We start from the raw sequence: 24,364 nt of genomic DNA, 5'->3' as shown, positions 1-24,364 counted from the left end.
AAAAAGGGTTGGGGATGCTGCTCAGTGGTAAAGTACCTCTGGATTCAGAGATAGTAGTAGGTTAAAGTGGTGTTTGCTGGGTTTCTCCACTATAACTCCCTTTGTAGTTAGTAAATATTTGGAAGAGATACTTTGAGACTAAGTAAAGACTGTGCAAATAGGGTTATCTGTCATTGTTTGTTGGAGACTAGTTTCAGGACTCCTTTTGGATATTGAAGTCTGTGGATATTCAGATCCCTTATGTATAAAATGGTGTGGGTTTTGCTTGGAACCTACATATATCCTCCCATAAACTTTAAATGATCTCTAAGTTATTTATGATACCTAAAACAGTGTAAATACCACGTACATGGTTGTTATGATATACTGTTTAGGGAATCATTTTCTTTCTTTTTTTCATTACTGGGGCCCTGAGCTGCCTCCCCAGGCCCCCTTTTTTTTTCATGTTTTTTATTTTGAGACAGGATTTTGCTAAGTTATTGAGGGCCTTTCTTAAATTGCTGAGCCTGGCCTTGGACTTTCAGTCCTCCTGTCTCAGCCTCTTGAGTTACTGGGATTACAAGTGTGGGACACTGCCATTCCCTTCTTAGAATAATAGCCATAAAAGTTCTATGACTAACTCACAGGTCTCAGCGGAAATTGTCATGTTATACTCTTTATGGTAACACCATACCCTATTTTATTTTTGTTATAATAATTATTACTTTTTGAATGTATTTATTTTTCTACTAGAATAGCTCCATGAAAGAAAGTACCTTATTTGATGTAGTATTATAGCATCCCTAAATCCTGGAATACTGCCTGTCATATAATACTGCCTGTCACTAAATAAATATTTGAATGGATATCTTTCTGTTTTTTATTCTTTATTTATTTTTGGTATTAGGGTTTGAACCCAAGGGCACTTAACCACTGAGCCACCTCCTCAGCCCTTTTTATTTTTTATTTTGAGGTAGGGTCTTACTAAGTTATTTAAGGCCTTGCTAAGTTTCTGAGGCTGGCTTTGAATTTGTGGTCCTCCTGCCTCAGCCTCCTGATTGCTGGTGTGCCACCATGCCCAGATTTCTGTTTTTTAAATCATCTTAATAAAAATTATCTTTTATATATTAATTGAATTTACTTATCAAGATTATTAAATTTGGGGTTACTTTTTTAATATTCTTAGGAAAAATATTACAAGACCATTTGAGGATCAGACATCACTGGTAAGTACAAGAATCTTTCTGATTTAAGAGAACATGTAAATGATTATTCAAGACTGATATTATAACCCTAATTAAAAATTAAGTCATCCTGGGCTGGGGATATAGCTCAGTTGGTAGAGTGCCTGCTTTGCATGCACAAGGCCCTGGGTTCCATCCCTAGCACCACCAAAAAAAAAAAAAAAAAAAAGGAAGATAATTTTGATATGGGAAGGGGTAAGACCTTTATTGTTTCAAAAATATAACTATAGCTGAGCACAGTGGTGCACACCTGTAATCTCTGCTACCGAAGAGGCTACAGCAGGAGTATTGCAAGTTTGAAACCAGCTTCGATCCCAATAATAGGAATGCAGATTGTGTGTGTGTGTGTGTCTATAATTTCTGTTCCTACAAATCTTACTATTTATTTATTATTTTATGGGTGGGTCTCTCTATGTTGCTCAGACTCGCTTTCAACTCTTGACTTCAAGCTATTTTGCTTCAGTCTCCTAAGATGTTTTATTTCACTTTTGCTAGTAAATGTATTATTCATTGCTTACAAGTATATTGATAGAAATTTTTATAGATTGAATTACATTTTAAGCACATAATTGTCAAATGAAAGCTTGTTTCAGATCCTCTCTCTCTCTCTCTCTCTCTTTTTTTTTTTTGTACCAGAGACACTTAACCACTGAGCCATATCTCAGCCCTGCGACTTCCTTCCCACTCCCACCCCCAACCCCTGTTTGGTTTTTTTTGAGATCTATAGGATCTTGCTAAGTTGCTCAGGGCCTCACTGAGTTGCTGAAGCTGGGTTTTGAACTCAGGACCTCCTGTCTCAGCTTCCTGAGCTAGAATTGGATTATAGGCGTGTGCCATTGCACCTGGCTAGATCTTTTTTTTTTCCCCTGTGTGGTTAAGAGACTTTCTCTAGCAGTATGTTTTGATTTGTTGCCTTTTTATTTTTTAGGTATTATAGGCTTTGCTTTGTGGTTACCAAATTATAGTTTTGTGTTTTGTTTTTGCAGTACTGGAGTGTTCTACCACTGAACTATATTCCCAGTCCTTTTTTATTTATTTAATTTATTTATTTCCTTTTTTTTTTTTTTTTTTTTTGTAGTTGTAGATGGACAGCATGCCTTTATTGTATTTGTGTATTTTTTTTATGCAGTGCTCAGGATTGAACCCAGTGCCTCCCATGTGGAAGGCAAGCGGTCTGCCACTGAGCTACAGCCCCAGCCCCTAGTCCTTTAATTTTTTTATCCTGAGCCAGGGTCTTGCTTAGTTGTTGAGGCTGGCTCTGAATTTGCAGTTGTCCTGCCTCAGTTTCCCAAGTGGCTGGGATTACACGTGTGTGCCACCATGCCTGGCCATAAAATTGTTTTAATTTTTTATATTTTTGGGTTAGGGGTTGAAGCCAGGGGTGCCTAACTACTGAGCCACATGCCCAATCCTTTTATTTTCTTTTGAGACAGGGTCTCCATAAGTTGCTTAGGGCCTCACTGAGTTGCTGAGGCTGGCTTCAAACTTGTGATCCTCCTAGCTTAGCCTGCCAAGCCACTGGGATTTCAGGTGGGTGCCACCATGCCTGGCTATAAGAATGTTTTTGAAAACATTTTAAGAAAACCATTTCCATTGGTTTAAAAAATATTTTTTAAATACCTTCTTGTATCAGACATTGTGCATAGTTTACTCACATATGACATCTCATAAAGCCCTTGCATGTTTTACAAGAGGTTTCATTGTCTTTGATGATAAAATTCTCAAAAAGGTTAATTTGTGCCTGGTATAGTGGTGCACACTTGTAATCCTAGCAGTTTAAGAGGTCAAGGAAGGAGGATTGCAAGTTCAGGACCAGCCTTGGCAACTTAGCGAGACCTTGTCTCAAAACTAAAATAGATAAGTAAAAAGAGCCAGGATGTGGCTCAGTGGTTAAGCACCTCTGGGTTCAATCCTCAGTACCAAAGAAAAAAAACAAAGATTAATTTGTTTAGATGACATACTAAGCGGCATACCCTTAATTCTTGGACTTTGTGATTCTATGTCTTTCACTCTAGGAGTGGATAAGCGGGTGGAACTTTTTGTTTCATTTGTTTCTACTTAGGTACTGAATTTAAATAGTAACCAAATTAGGTACCCATATCTTATAACCAGTGAAGAAAAGTTGAGAATTGTGGCTGTTTCATCTATTCTTTAAATTTTTTAAAATTGATTTTGGAGGCCTTTTTACTGATTTTTGGACTAGAACAAATCAGATCTAATTTTTGTGCTAAGATTGGTACTCTCAATAAATTCAATCAGTATTTGGGATATATAGAGAGTATAGGCATAGTAGAAAAGAATCTGTATAGGACTGAAACTCCATACATATATTTTCACTCTTCTCCATTCTGTAATGGAAGCCAGTACTTCTGAGAGCCAAACAGAGAGATAGCTCTTACATTGAATTATCAGTCCTGTCTGTGTACACAACATTGAACCTGTTGTCATTGGAGACATGGAGTTTTTAGGGCCAGATCCTTCTATACTTGCAGTTTGCAATAAAAAGTGCAGTGTACCTTGTAAACTCATGGATCCAATTGTAAACATCCCCAAAACAGCATGCTGATAAATTCATATAAGTATCCTATATGTTAAGATGTGCATTGATGATAGTAATTTTTTTTTTTTTTTTTGGTGGGAGGTAGGTACTAGAGATTGAACTCAGAGGCACTCAACCACTGAGCCACATCCCCAGCCCTATTTTGTATATTATTTAGAGACAGGGTCTCACTGAGTTGCTTAGTGCCTCACTGTTGCTGAGGCTGGCTTTGAAGTCAGCCTCCTGAGCTTGCTGGGATTAAAGGTGTGCACTACTGACCCTGGCCATAAATGAATATTTTTCCTGTGCATATTTTTGTTTAGTTCATAAAGTCTTTATTAACTCCTACTGAAAAGAAGTGATATACTTTAAGTTCAGAGGTAAGATTCTCAAGGTTCTTATTTTTTATTTGCTTTTATAGGAATTCTTTTCAAAGAAGTCAGATTGTTCTTTATTTATGTTTGGCTCCCATAACAAGAAGCGGCCAAATAACCTAGTAATAGGTAAGTATGATTTACTTTTTTTTTTTTTAATTAATTTTTGTGTGTGTGTGGAACCAGGGATTGAATCCAGGGGTGCTTTACCACTGAAGTACACCTCAAAAGCCTTGTTCTTTTTTATTTTGAGACAAGAGTTTACTAAGATGTTCAGGCTAACCAGGAATTAACTCCTGAATGGCTAGGATTACAGGCTTGCACCATCAAACCCTGGTTTATTTTTAATTTTTTTTTTTTTTTTAGGGAGGTGGTACTGGGGATTAAACCCAGGGGCACTCGACCACTGAGCCACATCCCTAGTCCTGTTTTGTATTTTATTTAGAGTCAGGGTCTCACTGAGTTGTTTAGCACCTTGCTGTTGCTGAGGCTGGCTTGGAACTCATGATTCTCCTGTCTCAGCCTCCTGAGCTGCTGGAATTACAGGCATGCACCTGTAATTCTGCGCTCAGCCTCTTAATGTTTTTATTTATAGAGTCAGCTCTGTGATTCAGATAAGCTGTGTTCGGAATTTAGGAGTAACCATTAGGCTCTGAAGTAACTTTTTGTTTTGTTTTTTACTTTAAGACATTAAATACAATTATTTAATGTCATCACTCAATGGTAGAGCACTTGCTTAACACGTGTGAGGCCCTGGGTTCTATCCCCAGCACAGTAGAAGAAAAGAAGTAAACAGTCTTTAGGTAAAGAACGGGTCATATATATTTTTGTGTACACACAATATATATATATATATTTTTGTGGTGCTAGAATTGAGCCAAGGTGTTGTATATGTAAGTGCGCTGCCACTATGTTGTAATCCTTAGCCTGGGTATATAAATATTATGCTGCCAATACATGGGAGTTATATAAATGAGGAAGAATATGAAAGAGTTTCTTATTTATTAATTCTTCTCAGAATGCCATTGCTTCTGCCTCCATGGGAAATAAGTTTTGGGTTTAAATAGGAAGTATGGCTTCTTAGGTTTCTCAGCATCTCCACTTACTCAGTTATAGATGCAACACCATTACCTTCTACTTGCAATGGGCATCTCTGAGCTGTCACACGATATAGGTCCATTGGAATTGGGGACCCCACTGGTGGTGGGGATTACCCTATTTCAAGTTGAAGATATTTTTATAATATGAAACATATATTTGTATATTTTCCATCTCAGAATTTAATCACAATTAGATTTAGGTTGCTGTTTGGAAAAACAATGCTTAAAATGTATTTTCTTCTAGGTCGAATGTATGACTACCATGTGCTGGATATGATTGAATTAGGTATTGAGAAGTTTGTGTCGCTCAAAGATATTAAGGTAAGATACTTATTATAAAAATAAAAAGCATTTTGTAATGTTGCTCTTGGCCAATAGTGACCATAGGTGAAGAGTACTAATTTAGAATTTTGTAGAGAATTTCATGTTTTTATTCTGGCATGCACAACAAATACTACTTTATTTTACCTTTACTTTAAAAGTAAGAAATATAATTTAGAGCATATAACACATGTGGGTCTTGTGGCAGATAGACTTCATATTGTGGTTACTAATTCTTGTCTAGGCCCGTGGTTTAAATGCTGTCGTCTCCCTCTGAATGATTATGACACCTATTTTATAGAACCTCAGAAATAGAGGCGTATTCTAAATCCAGGAAGCTCTGGCTGATTATGTAGTATTTTGGCCATCAAATTTCTAGCTTAATTTCCCCTTTAGGACTTGGCATCTTTGTATCTCCTTTGTTTGAATGGGATTATGAAATAGAAAGCAATTAGGAAGAATGTTCCATCTCAGCTCCTGGATACAAATTGGGCTCTTACTTTCTCAGAACTCTGCTTCTGATTTTATCCCATCAAATGTATTATTTCCCTTAAAACTCATAGCTGTCCTGTGCATGGCCAAAATAATTTTCCCTATTATATATAGATTTTACAGTTGAGACCCAGAGGGGTTTCATTGGTGATCTGGAGTCATACATATAATAAGTGGAACCAAGATTAGTTCTCAAGAAGTTTTCTTTCTTTTGGTAGTGGGATTTAACCCAGAGGCTCTTTATCACTGATTATATCCCAGGCCCCACCCCCTTTTATTGGTCCATTATAGTTGTATATATTGATGGCATTTGTTGTTAAATATTCATACGTGCACACAATATGATTAGACCAGTGTCATTCCCCAACACTTCCCCTCTCCCTCCCGACCTTCCACCTCTTGGTCCTTTTCCTGTACTGATCTCTCTCTGTTTTGTTTTTTTTTTTTTTTGGGTGGGTGGTGGCACCTGGGATTGAACTCAGGGACACTTAACCACTTAGCTGCATCCCAAATATTTGGTATTTTATTTAGAGACAGAGTCTCACTGAGTTGCTTAGCACCTCACTTTTGCTGAGGCTGGCTTAGAACTCTCCATGCTCACGCCTCAGCCTCCTGAGCCACTGAGGATTATAGGCATGTGCCACTTTGCCCAGCTTGACTTTAATTTTTAGAAGAACCACCCCCAACTTTGTTTTTCTTTTTCCTCTCTAGCTTCTGCATATGAGAGAAAACATACAATCCTTAATCTTCTTTTATTTGATTTATTTCACTTAATGTGATGGTTTCTAGTTCTATCCATTTTCCTTCCAGTCCTTTTTTTGAGAGCACGCCTGGTTCTCAAGATCTTTGAGAGAAAGGCTATTGTCATTTGTAGTGGAAAGTTATGTAACTATTCTTAGTTAATAGTTTTTTGAGATTTATGCTATAGTTGAAAGAATTATAGTGTGTGTATAAATATATATATATATCTCAATACCTTCTGTCAGCCCTTCTTTAAAGAGGGAACGCACCATTTAGTTTAAAAGAATTCCTAAATTAAATATCCCCGATCCTGCAGATTGGAAAGAAGGTCTTATGACATCACCATTTGGTCAGTCATTCTAGCTTCTTCAAGTATAAGAGAACAGTGGCCTGAAATTGGATTTAGAGGCAGAACCCAAGATTTTGAGGCCTTTCTTTCGATTACAATGAAATTTGTCATGTGACAAATTAATGACTTTTTTTTTTAAAGAGAGAGATAATTTTTTTTATTAAGAGAGAGAGGGAGAGAGAATTTTTAATATTTATTTTTTTTTAGTTATTGGCGGACACAACATCTTTGTTTGTATGTGGTGCTGAGGATCGAACTGGGCCTCACGCATGCCAGGCGAGCACGCTACTACTGCTTGAGCCACATCCCCAGCCTGAGAGAGAGAATTTTAATATTTATTTTTTAGTTTTCGGCGGACACAACATCTTTGTATGTGTGTGGTGCTGAGGATCGAACCCGGGCCGCACGCATGCCAGGCGAGCACGCTACCGCTTGAGCCACATCCCCAGTGCAAATTAATGACTTCTTGACCCTCAATTGCAACCACGTATGAAATAAGTGTAGGAACATCAAATGAGATAATGTCTGTGTAAATGTTCATCAGTGAACATATTATTGTGGAAGCCATCATATTATTAGTTTCTTTGGGGCTATGCACAAATCCCTGGAGATGAGCAGCATATCCCCATTTTTACCTTTACGATTACTGCTTACTTGCTTACTAGATTGGTGGGTGTGAGCATTGACTGATGGATGAGTGGTTATCAATCCCTCTATTCTTTCTGTTTCCAAAGCAATGAAATCCTCCATTCACTGTGCTGCTTCTAAAGTGGAACACAAGTCTGATGTGGTGCATATCTGTAATCCCAGCTACTGGGAAGAGACAGAGGCTGGAGGATTGAAAATTTGAGGCCAGCCTGGGCAAGTTAGTGAGACCCTTTCTTTGAATGCAGTGATGTGACATGTGATTCTAGCATGCATGAGGCCCTGAGTTCAAATCCAGTACCACACACACACATACAAAAAACAAAACAAAACAACAAAAAAACCTTTTCATTTGTGGAATAAGTGAGTTTGTGTGTGTGTTCATACAAAAACTACAGATTTCATTAATTGATAAGAAATGTGCCTACACCAACAATTCCGGCATACACTGAGATTTATTATATAGTTCTTCTCTTTTCACCCTAATCTTGGGTTACAAGCATGTATTTTTAGTTTGTTTTAAAATTGTATATTTTTTTATACGTTTCCTTCAATTAATTTCCTTTTTTACCATCTCATTTTTAAGACATTTCACTGGTATTTCTTTTTTATGCCTATTGTGTTTACCAAGCCTCTTCTCTCTATTAATGAATTTTTATACAGGCACAATAAAAATAAATTAACAGGTGATTAGACTTTACCAGGAATTCAGCAAGTATTCTAGGATCCTGTTTTCTAAGATGACCAAGTAAGCCTTAATAAACAGATTAAATTTTGTGACAAGTTGATTTTATTTTAGATAAGGTAGCCATATTGCAACTGCCTGAGAAATTTTATTTGAGAAATTTTTGGAATGTTGTGTAATACGTAAGAATTATTTACCTGTTTTTTCTCTATTTAAAAAACTCAATCTGGGCCTAGTGGTATACACCTATAATCTCACTATAATCCCAGCTACTCAAGAGGCTATACAGCAGGAGGATCTCAAGTTTGAAGTCTGGCTCAGGAGACCCTTTCTCAAAAAATAAAAAGGTCAGGGAAGTTACTTAGTGGTTAAGTGCCCCTCGGTTCAATCAATTCCCAGTATCCTTCCCCCCCCCCCAAAAAAAAAAAAAAACAGAACTGAAAAGGGTGGCTCAGGGGCTCCATATAATTATAGTATTTTTAGTATACTTTATTTATAATATTTTTAGGATTTTGAATTTTTAGTTCCTTTCAGAATTCAATTTGTTTTTAATGGAATAGAGTTCTTTACATGTTAAATATTATTTCATATAACATTTGTTTTCTTTTTATGATGTGTATACTGGGTCATGATTAAAATGTAATTTTAGCCAGGTGTGGTGGTGCATGCCTGTAATCCCAGTGACTCGGGAGTCTGAGGCAGGAGTTCAAATCCAGTCTTAGCAAAAACGAGGTACTAAGCAACGCAGTGAGACCCTATCTCTAAATAATATACAAAAATGGGGCTGGGGATGTGGCTCAGTGGCCAAGTGTCCCTGAGTTCAATCCCTGGTACCAAAAAAATAAAAAAGTATTTTTTAATTACTATGCATTGTGGTGAAGCCAGAACTGTAGGGCTCCACCTTGTCATACCTACTATATACCTAAATATTCCCCATAGTCCTGGAGTCAGGTACAAACGGAGCACATAAGAGTTATTGCGGCTGGAAGGTCCATTCAAGCTTTCAATTAGGCAGACCTTCAGCATAACTTCATCCTCTAAATACAGATAGTTGATTTTCAGGGTTTGGAAACAGAGAATGTCAACAAGCGTGGTCATGGTGAGCAGGGAAACAACAAGTGACCTCTTGTCCTAGGGCAAAAAATGTTTGTTTTTTGTCATGTTTGTTTTTCTGCTGTGTTTGGATAATCTCTGATTACTGTCAGAGTGGAGGTATTAGAATTAATGGGAAACTCAGACCAACAACCTTCAACAGTTAATACTTAAAGATTTTTTTTTTCTTGGTAGCTTCTAAATCCTCTTGTTATCACTCATTCTTTTTAATATAGAAAATCTGGAGTTAAGACAAATTCTTTTTTTTTTAATATATTTTTTTTTAGATGTCAATGGACCTTTATTTTATTAATTTATTTATATGTGGTGCTGAGAATCGAACCCAGTGCCCTCACATATGTGAGGCAAGTACTCTACCACTGAGTTGCAACACTAGCCCTGACAAAATACTTTTTTATAGCAAGTGCTTCAAGCATATGAAGTGAGAATTGGCCCATATTTTCTATAGCTTGTGTAGAATAATATTGTTTCCCATGTGAATGTTTGGTTAGTGGTTTAAATTTTAAATATAGTGATTTTTTTTTTAACCTTATATGTATTGAGCCCAGAACTTCACTTGTGTTATGCAAGAGTTCTTAATCACTGAGCCATATCCCCAGCCCTTTTATTTTATATTTTGAGACCAGATCTCACTTAGTTGCCCAGGCTGGCCTTGAACTTAAAATCCTTCTGCCTTAGCCTCCCCAGTAACTGGGATTATAGGTATGCATCACCATACCTTGCTCCTAAAAACACTTTTAATATGATGCAATAGGAAAGGCACAGTGGTACAAATAATTCAAAGAAATTGCAATTAAATTTATTTTGATTCTGAAATGCTGGTTATAAGAGGCCAATTTTTAGTTTTTTTTGGTTGGTTGGGTTTTGTCTTTCTCAAGTGTAGCTTTTAATTTTATTCTTTATATAAACTAATGTTAAAAAAGTAGTTTACATCATTCTTTGATCTCTTATTATGTGATAATGAATAAAGTAGAATAAAGAATTTTATTTTTTATTATTTCTATTTTGAGATGTGGTCTTGCTGTGTTACTTAGGCTGGTCTTGGAAATCCTGGGCTCAAGGGATCCTCCCTGCAGTGGTCAGCCTCCTGAGTAGCTGGGACTAAAGGCATGCCACTGTACCTGGATCAATTATTTTTCAGTCTAAAAATCTGTAAGCCTAAAAATCCCACCTGTGTGTTCTTTTTTTTTTTTTTTTTTAAGTACAAAATAAGTATTTTCAGACATAGTTTTAGAATTGTTAATGTAATCTGAAAACAAATTACTGTATTGACCGCCTTAAAATCAGCATATAAACAGTGTAGACTTTGACAGTTATATAATTATTCTTTTTTTTTTTCCATTTCACAGAATAGTAAATGTCCTGAGGGAACAAAACCCATGTTAATATTTGCTGGTGATGCTTTTGATACAACTGAAGACTATAGAAGACTAAAAAGTCTTCTCATTGGTAAATATTTTAATACATTTTATTTGTAGGGTAACTGAGGTAGGCAATTTAAGACTGTCCTTGATGGCACTTTGCTCTGGGCGTACAATTTTTTCCTTTCTTTTTTTCTTTTTCTTATTTTTATTTTTCTTCCACCAATAGCAGGAAACTACTTAATTATCTCAAATAGAGTTAAAGGGAATGTTACATTTTATGGATTATTATTATTTTTTGATATTGTAATTAAAATATCCTATTTATATAAAGTGTTTTATACTTTACAAAATGCTCACACCTATCTCCTGTTATTACTAATGTCATTAGTTTAAACTTAAATTGTTAAGCTCAGATTTCACTTTGCATTCGTTTAAGACCTGTTAGTTTGATATGTAAGGACTTTCATAATGTAACCCCAGTATAACTTACCTTATTGATCTTCAATTTTCTTCTTTCTTTTTCTTTGAAAAAGTGGTTTGTTGAAATGTATTATGAACATACCTCTTATGTTTTCTGAGGTCATTTTTATTTATTCAATTTCTAAAATTCTTTGAAGTTTCATATCAGGTTTTGTTTCAGGAAACCCTCAGTGCCAAACCATTATTATGTACTTTACATTGATTGCTTGATTTTCACAAGAAACTTACAGGCTCATTTTACAGACAACTCAGTCCACCACCACCCTGTTGCCCACAAGTGGCCAATTAACCATTTTTTAATTCACATTTCTCCTTTTGTGATAAGTTGGCTTTACTGTTTTTCAAGGTCTTTTGTTTTTGAGTCCTAGGCATAAAACCAAGGATCTCATTCATAGTAGGCAGTTGATCTACTACTGAACGATATATCCTCAGTCGTTTTCATTTTAAGACAAGGTCTTGTTAAATTGCCCAAGCTAACTTTGAATTTAGGACCATCCTGCCTCAACCTCTGGAGTAGCTGGGTTTCTAAGCGTGCACCACCATGCGTAGCTGCTTGTTTTTTGTTTTTTTAATAATTTTTGTGATGTTAGGGATTGAACCTAGGGCCTTTCACTCTACCAACTGAGCTATATTCTTAGCCCTCTGTGATTTTTAAAATGTTACTAATCACAGTTGCCAGTTCTTTTTTTTAATTGTTGTTTGTTTGATTATAACTCTGGAAAATGATTTGTCCAAGAGATTTGCACTAATTTAAAGGGTCTGGTTAACTTTTTGGTGAACTCTGCAGCACTCTTTTATGTTCCCTTTTCACCTCTGCTTTGACAGCCTCAAGGTTCCTTATTGATGTGCAGCAATATTTTCTCAATTTTCAGTAATTTATACTGTATTTCATTTGTGTTTTTTTTTTGCATCCCTTTTATAAATTTAGGCTTGTTATCCTAAATTGCCCTTTAAAAACTTTTTATATACTTTGCCCTAGATTATTGCTGGAAAGTTGGTGGCTTATGTATTAAATTATATTCTTAGACTTTACAAATCTGAGCCCACCAAAATATCAAAAAAGTTTGAGGTAGATACGTTGAGACACATTGCTTTTCTTTTTTATTGTTGGTACTATTAACAGTGTTATTGTTGAGATTATAATTTCCAGAGTTCTCATTTCTCTTAATAAGTCTGGGGGTATGTTGTTTTTGGTTTTGGGGATCGGGTGGGATTGAACCCAGGGCCTTCTGAATGCTAGGCAAGTACTTTACCACAGAGCTATACACCTGGCTGAGCATTAGTATTATCTGTTTTAATCTTTACAAAATTTCTGGAATTTGGTGACATTCATTTCAGAAATGGGAGACAGAAGTTCATGGAGATTAAATAAGGGGTATTAAATAGGTGAAGCAGAATTGAAACTCAATACCTGAGCTTTTCTGCCTCTGTTGTCCATTTTCTCTTGGCAGAATCTTTTTTTTAGGTTCTTTCCTATATTGTCCATGAAGTAAATTCATACATGAGTGACAGTGATTAATATTTTCTACTTTTAATATTAAAGCCCAAAATATCAAGAGTTTTTGTTTATTTGGTACTAAGGATTAAGCTACTACTACTATTTACTACTGAGTTACATATCCAGTCCTTTTTAATTTTTATTTTGAGACAGGGTCTCACTTTAAGGTCTTGTAAAATTGTTGAGGCTAGCCCCAAATTTGTGATCCTCCTGCCTCAGCCTCCTGAGTTGCTAGGATTACAAGCATGTGCCCTGTGCCCAGCAAGATTATTTTTTTAGCCAATATTTCAGCCAGATTTTCAGGCAATACTTCTATTACTTATACTCTATTGGCTCAGATTTCCTACCTTTTCCCACCATGTCCCCATATGATTATGTTAGGTGAGGTAGGTACTTATGATTTGTTATAGCAGAGAGAGGGCTTTTGCTTGCCTTTATTTTAATGGCTTTTTTAAGCCCTAAACTTCTCATTATTTTGTGTTTCCACTAGATGGCATTAATGACCACATAATGTAATAATGAGCGAAGCGAGTGAAAACCTGATGGAATCTGGGGACAGTTAGAAGAGGAATGGAATAAAATTGTAGGACACAAAGGGAAGTGGGTTTTAATAACTGTCCTTTAGTTATGTTATGTGTTCAAATGAAATATAATGATGTGTCATTTAACAATGTGCATGTGGGGCTGGGGATGTGGCTCAAGCAGTAGCGCGCTCTCCTGGCATGCGTGCGGTCTGGGTTCGATCCTCAGCACCACATACAAACAAAGATATAGTGTCCGCCGAAAACTAAAAAAATAAATATTAAAAATTATTAAAAAAAAAAACAAAACAATGTGCATGTGGCCTTAAAAATGTGTTAGGTGATTTCATCAATGTATAAGCATCAAAGTGTATCTACCCAAACTAAATGGCTATGTCATCACTAGGTGATATATTCTTTTTTTTTTTTTTTTCCTAAGGTTGAGGGGGCATACTGGAGATTAAACTCCAGGGTGTTTAACCACTGAGCCATATCCCCAGCCTGTTTTATTTTTTATTTTGAGACGGAGTCTCACTATATGTGAGACCTTGCTAAGTTGCCTAGGCTGGCCTGGAACCTGCACTCCTACTACCTTAGCCTTCTGAGTCTCTAGGATTACAGGTCTATGTCACCACGGCTCACTTAAGTGATGTATTCTTATCGAACCGTTGTCATATATGTGGTCTGTCATTGAAATCTCCCTATGTAGCACATGACTATATGGTAGATCAGAAAGGAAAGGAAATGAATGAAGGGCTTTCTTATAGGAAGTTTCTTTTTTGGTTACTTAAATATTATATAATTTTTTTGTAAAAAAAAAAAGTTTTATAAATCTAATGGAAATTGCTTTTTTTTTTTTTTCTTTTTTTAATTGTAGTGCTGGTGGTGGAAATCTAGGACCTCATGAATGCTAGGAATGTGCTTTTCACTAAGTTACATCTTCAGCTCTGGAACTGTTTTTTTTTTTTTTTTTTTTTTTGGTACCAGAGATTGAATCTAGGGTTGCTTAACCACTGAGCTACATCCCAGCCCTCTTTTTAAAAATTATTATTTTTTATTTTAAAATAAGGTCTTGCTAAGTTGCTGAGACTGGCTTTGAAATTGTGATCCTGCTGGGGCTGGGACTGTGGCTTGGCAGTAGAGCTCGCCTAGCATGTGCGGGGCCCTGGGTTCGATCCTCAGCACCACATAGATAAATAAAATAAAGATATTGTGTCCAACTACAACTAAAAATATATATATATTAAAAAAAAGAAAAGAAAAGAAATTGTGATCCTCCTGCCTCAGCCTCCCAAACTGGCTGGGATTAAAGGCATGTACCACCATGCCTGGTTGGAACTGCATCTTTGATAGAATATTTATCAACCAGTAAATAATCTTTTTAGATTTAGTCTATCCTAATTTTTATTGTTACTGTTTTTATGTGACTGTTCATTGAACATTAAACTGATAGTAAATCAAGAAATGGGTTAATTTCATGAAATGTTCCTTTAAGGTCTCTGTTATTTATCTACCTAACAAGATTAATTTTTCTTAATGCCTTTATTTATAACAGTGGTCATAGCTACATTGTCTTAATTTATTTTAACCTTATTTCCTAAATTTTTAATCCATTTGAAAAATGTGCAGTGAGCTGGGTGTAGTAGCGCATGTTTGTAATCCCAGCAACTCAAGAGGCTGAAGAAAGAGGATCTCAAGCTTGAGACCATCCTCAGCATTTAGTGAGGCCGTAGAAACTTACAAAACCCTGTCTCAACATAAAAAATGAAAAGGACTGGGGATATGGGTCAGTGGTAAAGCACCCCTAGGTTCAATTCCCAGTATCCAAAAAAACAAAAACATGCAATAATGAAAATAACTGCTAAAGGTTTGGTCAGGTAATTTACTAATCTTTTCTACAGCCTCACAGAGGTAGTTGTATTAGTCTTCTCAGGTTGCCATAGCATGACATCATTGACTTGGTGGGCTTAACCCACATAGTTCCAAAAGCTTAAAAGTCCAAGATCAGAGTTGCTTCCGAATAGGCTTGCTGGCATTTTTTCTTTTTCTTTAGAGACAGATTCTCAATGCTCCTGTCTCAGCCTCCCAAGCTCCTGGGATTACAGGTGTGTGCCACCGTGCCCAGCTTGGTTTTTCTTACTGGAACATAAATTGTATTGGATTAGGGTCCTACCTTTTTTGACCTCCTTTAAACTTCAGTATATCCTTAGTGGCCTCTTCTCTAAAGAGAATAAATAAATAAATAAAAATAGTATTTTATTTATTTGGTGACTAGAGCTTCAAAGTATAAATATTGAGAGAATAGATGCATTCAGTACATAACAGTAATATTGCTCCCATGTTATGGATAAGGAAATTGAGACCAGTTAGCTTGATTGCCCAGCTTGAAGAAAAGTAAGTGGCAGATTCAGGATCTGATTGTATTCCTGGACTACAGATCCCATGGCTTTGCTGTAAATATGCTGGTCAGCCTACTGTTTCCTTTCCACTTCATTTATTCATTCATTCATTTATTGGTATCAGGGATTGAACTAAGGGGCATTTAACCACTGAGCCAAATCCCAAGCCCTTTTTTTGTATTTTATTTAGAGACAGGGTCTTGCTGATTTGCTTAGGGCCTCATTAAGTTGCTAAGGCTGGCTTTGAACTTGCAATCCTCCTGCCTCAGCCTCCCCAGCCGCTGGGATTACAGGCATGCACCATCTTGCCCAGCTTCCACTGTATTTATTTATAGACACAGACACACTTAAAGTCTTATTTTTGCCTAGAATTAATCCATTGCAAAATATCAAACTGAAGCTTTCCATCTCTGACTAATTTATCTTCAGCCCCCTTACTTCTTTTATTTTTTGTGGTGCTGGAGATTGAACCCAGGGCCTTGTGCATGCAAGGCGAGCACTCTACTAACTGAGCTATATCCCTGGCTGACTCCCTTATTTCTTTTTAACTGCAGTTTTACCTCTATCTGTACCCTCATAATATCTTTCTTTCTTCTTGAACTCTCATTCCCTGCCAGCTTTTTGTCAGCATTCTGTTGAGACACATTTTAATCTATTACCTCTTTGTTTTAGACTCATCTGTACTTTCCTTGATCAGGTCTTGGAATCTTCAGCTGTTTGTCTTGTAGGTTAAAAATTTATGCCTTTACTAACATTGGTACTGGAGAGTGAATTCAGAGACACTCAACCACTGAGCCACATCCCTGACCTATTTTGTATTTTATTTAGAGAAAGGGTCTCACACCAAGTTGCTTAGCACCTCGCTGTTGCTGAGGCTGGCTTTGAACTTGTGATCTTCCTGTCCCAGCCTCCCGAGCTGCTGGGATTACAGACTTGCTCCATTGTGCCTGGCTTGACTAACATTTTTTAAAAAGTTAATATCCATGGTAAATATGATACTCCAATAAAAAAACATTGGCTTTAAAAGAAGAACTTCAAAACTGAAAAATTACATATTTCAGTGGAAAAGACATGAGATTAAATAATTGAGAGGAGAAACTTTCACACATTTTTCAGGAATCATTTTTGTGCTGCTTATCTTTTTAGTAAGTATTAGAGCAAAATGGGGCATTTAGAATGCAGCTCTTTGAAACTGGATTTTAAAAGTGTGTTGAGTTTTTTTGGTACTGGGGATTGAACTAGGGATGCTTAACCACTGGGCCACATCCCCAGCCCTTTTTATTTTTTATTTTGAGTCAGGGTCTCACTATGATGCTTAAGGTCTCACTAAATTGCTGAGGCTGGCCTTGAACATGTGATCCTCCTGCCTCAGCCTCAAGTTGCTGGGATTACAGGGTGTTTGCTACCATACCTGGCATGTATTTTTAAAAAATAACTTAACATGTGCTTTTAGACTTTTTCAGAGGTCCCACAGTATCAAATATTCGCCTGGCTGGATTAGAATATGTTCTGCACTTCACTGCACTGAATGGGAAGATTTACTTTCGAAGCTATAAGTAAGTACGTTTCTTAGCATGTTTTTCTTAATTCTCAGGGTTAGCATGTTAGTGTGACTGTTTTATAGGGCTCAAGCAAAATTGGCATCTGCTCAAGAGTTTGGAGAGTCTGCAGAATAGTAATGGCAGCAGCTTCGTGCTGACACTCCATCAGGATGAGATTAGATCCTGCTAATCTTTGCCTCTGAAACTCTAGTTTTCCAGGGTCCTGGTCCATCTAATACTGCACGCTGTCTGAGTCTGGAACACTAACTCAGGAATGATCTTCTTTAGCTTTATCTGTTTATGGGTTTTGTGTTGTTTGTTTGATAGGTACTGGGAAGTGAACCCAGTGGTACTTTACCACTGAGCTACTCATGCTCTTTAATTTTTTTGTTTTGAGATAGAGTCTCCCTAAGTTGCTTAGGGCCTAATTAAATTGAGGAGGCTGACCTTGAATTTACTATTCTCTGGCCACTGCCTCCAGGGCCCCTGGGATTATGTATGTGCACCAAGGTGCTCAACTTCTTTATTGTTCTTAACTGGATTTAGAAAACATAGCCACAAATCAGGCCAGCCAAAACAAATTTCAAAATTGTAACCCCCCCCCCCCCACCCACCCAAAGGCATAGACAGAGGTTTAAATAGGAAAGTAGATACATACTCAAGAGAGAATGGGGTGGCTATCAGTCTCAAAAGATGAGATGCTTTTGGGGTAGAGCAAGGAATACATACTCAAGGGAGAATGCAAGGGATAATCCAGAAGGAATTAGGCCCTAAGTCCTAAATCTTTTTAAAAACTATAGTCCAGCTATAAATGTAAATCCTAACAAGCAGATTCTGTTTTTATTAAAGAGCTTAATGATGTGCTGAAATTATCTTTTGAGGTAAGCATGCCTTTTTTCTTCTTTGTAAAAAATAAAACATTGGCACTGGCTGATAGAGCCTCACTTTCCTAGAAATTGGGCTGACTCTCCAAACTGCCTTTCTTTGTACAATGAGTTTTGTTTCTGGACATTTTGAGCAGTGGCCTGGTAATACAGCCTGTAAGCTAGCAGCTGAGTGTTGACGGTATCTTCTGTTCATCAGTACTATTGTACAATCATTTATGTCCAGAATTTCAAACAGAGAGTTTTGGTTTGTTTTGGTCCAATTTTTTGGGAGATGGAGTCTTTTTTGTTTTTTGGTAGTGGTAGTTGTAGATGGACAGAATGCCTTTATTTTATTTGTTTATTTTTATATGGTATTGAGGATCGAACCCAGTGCCTGAAGCATGCTAGGCAAGCACTCTGCCACTGAGCTATAGCCCCAGCCCCAGCCCCAGGGAGATAGAGTCTTGCTGTGATAGCTCAGCTAGCCCCAGACTCCTGGCCTCAAGTGATCCTCTTACCTCAGTCTTCCAAGTGTTGAGACTTAAAAGCATTTACTGCCACTTCTGGCTAAGGTGATTTTCATTTTTATTCATAACAAAAGAGTTAGCTGACTAACTATGTCTAATGGCATATCCAAATGAAAATAAACATTCACCTCTTATTTAATAATTTTCATCATGATCTCAACTGAACTGAGTCAGAAGTGCTTACTTAGTTTTTCCCACCATTTGCCTAATAGTACCACTTATGCTTTTTCCTTTCATTGAAAGTAAAATAATAGGGACTGGGGATGTAGTCAAGTGTTACAGCACTTTCCTAACATGCGTGAAGCTCTTGTCCCAATCCCTACCACTACATACACACAAAAAAATAATAAGGCAAAATACAATAAAATATCTATTAATTGCAAGATACAATTAAGAGTTGTTTTTTTTGGGGGGGGGGGTCGTATACTGGGGATTGAACTCAGGGGACTTAACCACTGAGCCACATCCCTGACCTTTTATAGTTTTCATTTTAAGATAGGGTCTTGCTAAGTTGCATAGGGCCTTGTTGAGTTGCTGAGGTTGGCTTTGAACTCGCAAGTCTCCTGCCTCAGCCTTCTGAGCTGCTGGGATTACAGGCATGTGCCACTGTACCTGATGGAGCTTTGCCATTATTTTTTAACTAGTTAAAATTGAAGTTTTTTTTTAAAGTGTGTTGTTTGCATTTCCTCACTTGATATGGGGGCTTTCAAGAATGTATTGTAGGGGGGCTGGGGATGTGGCTCAAGCGGTAGCGCCCTTGCCTGGCATGCGTGCGGCCTGGGTTCGATCCTCAGTACCACATACAAACAAAGATGTTGTGTCCGCCGAAAACTAAAAAATAAATATTAAAATTCTCTCTCTCTCTCTCTCTCTAAAAAAAACCAAAATGTATTATAGGGCTAAGGATATGGCTCAGTGGTGGAGTGCTTGTCTAGCATGTGTGAGGCCCTGAGTTCAATCCCCAGCAGTGCAAAAAATAAAAAGTGTTATGGATCAGGCTCCATGTTACACACCTGTAATCCCAGCAACTCAGAAGATTGAGAAAGGAGCCTTAGCAACTTGGCAAGACCTGTCTGAAAATAAAAAGGCTGGAGATGTGGTTCATTTGTAAAGTGCCCCTGGTTCAATCCCCAGTACCATTGGGGAAAAAAAAAAGTAAAATAAAACCAGAGACCCTAGTAGGAAATTAAATCACAGTTTTTCCATATTTGACCTCTAATACCTGCTAGCCATTGGCTTGAAATAGAGAATGGGCAGTGTGATGAAGAGGGAACTACTGGAAAGAATCACTAAATGTATGACAGCTTAGCAAGGATAGGCGCTGCTTGGGAGGTGTGGAAAATTGAAGAAGGATGTTTCCAGGTATGGGAGTCATCTCTGAGCTTGGTGACCTGGCCCCAGGTCATTTCTCAGGGCCTTATTTCTTCCTTTAAAAAGTGTAGTAATAGCATTTAGGTATTTCTGAATGATATCAGCAAATTCTGGAATCAATCATTTTCCTTTATAAGAGGGAAAAGGGTACAGATGTAGGTAGGAATATGCTAGAGAAGTCTTTCTCACTTAACTCAGCACCTCAGCCATTCTCATGAACTGTACTACTGTGTCCTTGCCCTCTCTCTTACTGCATATTAGCCCATAAGCAGCTTGTAAAAGGTAAGCTAATATTCACAGACATTGTTTGTGAAAATTAATAAGGCTTATAAAATGATTTTTAGCTTCTTGAATGAAAGGAACTTTGAATGTGAAATTGATATAACCTTCAACATGTCATTTTGGTTGAATAATCATAGTATTAATGACCTCCTGCTGTACATTTTTTTTTTTTTTTTGTACTGGGGATTGAACCCAGGGCACTTAACCACTGAGCCACATCCCCAGCTCTTTTTTATATAAAAACTTAGAAACGGTCTTGCTGAGTTGCCAAGTACCTCACTAATCTGCTGAGGCTGGCTTTGAATTCCTGATCCTCCTGCCTCAGCCTCCCAAGTTGCTGGGATTACAGGCATGCGCCACCGCTCCCAGTTCCTCCTGTACATCTTATGATAATTAATTACTCATTTGTGTGTATCATTTGTATTCCTTGGAAAATTTTATTCACTATAGGTTCAAAATCATTAATATGAAACAAAATCTTTAGTAAATACCACATATGCCTTTGCCATGACATTGATTAGGTTTTACGGAGTTAAATAGGCCAAATGGGAAGTGGTAACCTGTCATCCCAGTGACTTGGGAGGCTGATGCAGGAGGATCAAGAGTAGTAATACCAGTCTTCTCAAGAAATGGGCAGATATTTAAACATAGGGATTGCAATTAGCATGTCTATAACTTGAGCCCATCTGAAAGAGAAGTAACAGGGTTTTGTCTTTGTGTCCCTGATTTTTGTACCATACCATCTTGCAGAACTAATGTTATTACTTTTGATTTAGAGCTTATATAGGAAAAGCAAAACAAAAACCAGATTGGATTATGAGATGAGTATTAGCCATGTGGTATAAAGTTCTGGTCAGTAGATATTTGGCTGAAAGTATGAAGGCTTGGTATGTGAGGCAAATACTCTACCAACTGAGCTGTATCCCCAGCCCTGAAGCATTTCTCTTAAGAAAAATAGTACAGTATGTATGATGGGATAAGGTGAAGGAAGTGGTTTAATTTGGGTTTTGTGCCAGGCATGGTAGCACACACCTCTATCCCAGTGACTCAGGAGGCTGAGGCAGGGGGATTGTAAGTTCTAGGCCCAGCTCAGAAAATTAGGCCCTGTCAGAGGATTTTTAAAAAATAGTAAGACTGAAGGACTAGGGATGTAGCTCAGTGATAAAGCACCTCTGACTTCAATCTTTAGTATCCCCACACACACAACAAAAAAATATATATTTTGAGCTTTGTTTTATATTTTGTGGTACTGGGTAAATCCAGGGCCTCTCACCTGCTAGGCAAACACTACATCCCCAGTCCTTTTTCTAATTTTATGAGACAGGGTCTTGCTAAGTTGTCTAGGCTGCCATTGAACTTGTGATTGTCCTGCCTCAGTCTCCCAAGTATATTTCTGACTTCTGACTTTTAAAAATAAACTAAAGGATATACTTGGTCTAATTTCTAAAGTGTTTAAGGAGCTTGGCCTGGCTGGGTGTGGTGGTGCATGCAATTTAGTAAGACTATCTCAAAATAAAATATTAAAAAAGTACTGGCTTGGGGGGATTGTGGCTCAGCGGTAGAACTCTTGCCTAGCATGGGTGGAACCTGGGTTCCATCCTCAGCACCACATAAAAATAAAGGCATTGTGTTGTGTCCATCTACACCTAAAAAATAAATAAAGTGCTAGGGGTATGGTTCAGTGGTTTGGCGACCTTAGGTTCAATCTCTGGTATCAAAACAAAACAAAAAAGCCAGAAACTTGGCCTTTCTAAATATGTCACTATATGTAAGTATAAATCCCTTGAACAGGAGTATTTTGGGGGGAGGAGTTTTATAAAAATCAAAGCAGTATTTCTTTTTCCTATTTTATTAAGGTTGCTGTTGAAGAAATCTGGTTGCAGAACACCACGGATTGAATTGGAAGAGATGGGACCTTCATTGGATCTGGTTGTGAGGAGGACACACCTGGCGTCAGATGACCTTTATAAATTATCCATGAAAATGCCAAAAGCTCTCAAGGTATGTGACCTATAACTTGGTGCCATATTTATTTTTATATTCCACCCTTCTTTCCAAAAGGATTTGCAATGTATTAAAGGACATACATAAAAAGATAAATAAATAAAGCTAGAGTCACAGAGTCAGGAAAGGGAGAAAGAGCCAAAAAGATAACCATAAAGAATAATAAAAAGAGTTACAGAAACCAAGCATCAAGGTATGGCACACACCTATAATCCCAGCTCCTTGGGAGGCTGAGTCAGGAGGATAGCAAATTTGAGGCCAGCTTGGTAACTTAGACTTTGTCTCAAAAATAAAATAAAAAGGTTTGGGAATGTAGCTCAAAAGTAGAGCCCGCCCCTGGGTTCAATCATCAGTTCAACAAACAAAAACAGGCATCAAGTTTAGCTTAGAGCTTTCTGGTAGCCAGGACTGACATTTTTAGCAAAAAAGAATCATTAAAGGCATTGTGAAGACTGGGGATTTAGAGCAAGGATATATAAACCATATGTGCATAAAATATGTTTTGATTTTTAAGTGGTTTTAGAAAGTAGACATGTTACCTCTGGAATGATATTAGAGATGGAAAAATGATAGTCACAATTTCTTAAACTCAACATGGAGATTCTCTTGATGTATGACAGCAGTTAGTGTTTTCTCACAGTGTGGTCTGACAATTCTCCTGGGAATTATTAGAGACACACAATATTGGGCTGTACCTTAAACCTACTGAATTAGAATCTGCATTTTAACAGGATTCCCAAGTGATAGGTATGGATGGTTATGTTTGAAAAGAAAGGTATATAATGCTATACAATGTACCATTGAGGGGACACTCATTGATGAAAATTGTTACTAAGATAGTTGTTGAGCTCTTGTTTTTTTAGCAATTCATTAAAGTAAAATGCCATTTAAAAAGGAAAAAAAAAAAGATGCACACACTCACACGTTTTTCTCTTTGTTTTGTAGCCAAAGAAGAAGAAAAATATCTCCCATGATACTTTTGGCACAACTTATGGAAGGATTCATATGCAAAAGCAAGACCTAAGCAAACTACAAACTAGGAAAATGAAGGGGTTGAAAAAACGACCTGCAGAAAGGATAACAGAAGATCAGGAGAAAAAATCAAAGAGAATGAAAAAACATTAGTGAATTTAGACAGCCAGTGTAGTTTTATTCTGGTCTCTTAAAAAGAGTTGCCAAGCTTCAGTACATTCAGTTTCTTACAAGATTTTATCATAGGGCTGGGGATGCAGCTCCGTGGTAGAGTACTTGCCTAGCTTGCAGGATGTTTAGTCCTCAGCAGGACGTGTGCACATGCACACACACACAAACACACACACGATTTTATCATATATTTTTATAACATGATAACTATATATTATTATGAACAATAATACAAAGTAAGCCTGTTACTTATACAGTTAAATCCTGGTGTACTGTCTTCTCTCTGATGTGATATCCCCTGCCTCTCAAAACTTCTCACTGGGTGAATGAAGGAGAAGGGATCTCCACAACCATTGGTGTTATTTAAGTTTCTAGGTTGGGTCTTGGATAAAGGGAGAAAGCAATGGGAAGCAGAAGTGAATAGAAGGAGATATATATACATGTACATTCTCAATATGAACTACCTGGAATGTCAACCCCCATCTCCTATGTATATCTACAACATGATTTTTATTTTTTACTTTTTTGTTATTTTGTCTGAAATTCTACCTGCTAAGATTCATTTGCGATTTTAAAACACAGATCCTTGAAACAGATGTCTTTTACCTGATCATTGACATATTACTATGTAATTAATTATTTGACATGATTGTGGGGCTGGGAGTGTGGCTCAGTAGTACAGCACTTACGTAACATATTTGATTCCCAACACCCCAGAATTAATGTTTTTGACTTAAAGAAAAAAAAAAAAGTAGAGGACTGGGAAAGCTTAGTGATAGGGTGCTT

At 37.1% G+C, this 24,364-nt stretch overlaps 1 protein-coding gene across 1 annotated transcript in view; it reads left to right on the top strand.

Annotated features, from left to right (window-relative positions):
• Positions 1-24,098, top strand: part of Rpf2 (ribosome production factor 2 homolog) — a 30,976-nt gene extending 6,878 nt beyond the window's left edge. Inside the window, exons 4-10 of the mRNA XM_046426095.2 lie at positions 1,166-1,205; positions 4,184-4,265; positions 5,481-5,557; positions 10,932-11,031; positions 17,298-17,400; positions 22,288-22,432; positions 23,381-24,098. Coding sequence (XP_046282051.1) covers positions 1,166-1,205; positions 4,184-4,265; positions 5,481-5,557; positions 10,932-11,031; positions 17,298-17,400; positions 22,288-22,432; positions 23,381-23,560 — 727 coding nt within the window. The 3' untranslated portion in view covers positions 23,561-24,098. The remainder of the gene's footprint in view (positions 1-1,165; positions 1,206-4,183; positions 4,266-5,480; positions 5,558-10,931; positions 11,032-17,297; positions 17,401-22,287; positions 22,433-23,380) is intronic.
• The last annotated feature ends 266 nt before the right edge of the window (positions 24,099-24,364 follow it).

This window comes from Marmota monax, unplaced genomic scaffold (assembly GCF_021218885.2).
Source record: "Marmota monax isolate L192 unplaced genomic scaffold, Marmota_monax_Labrador192_F-V1.1 WCK01_AAM20220418_F8-fsc00765, whole genome shotgun sequence".
NCBI lineage: Eukaryota > Metazoa > Chordata > Mammalia > Rodentia > Sciuridae > Marmota > Marmota monax.
This window is presented reverse-complemented; position numbering and strand designations above follow the sequence as displayed.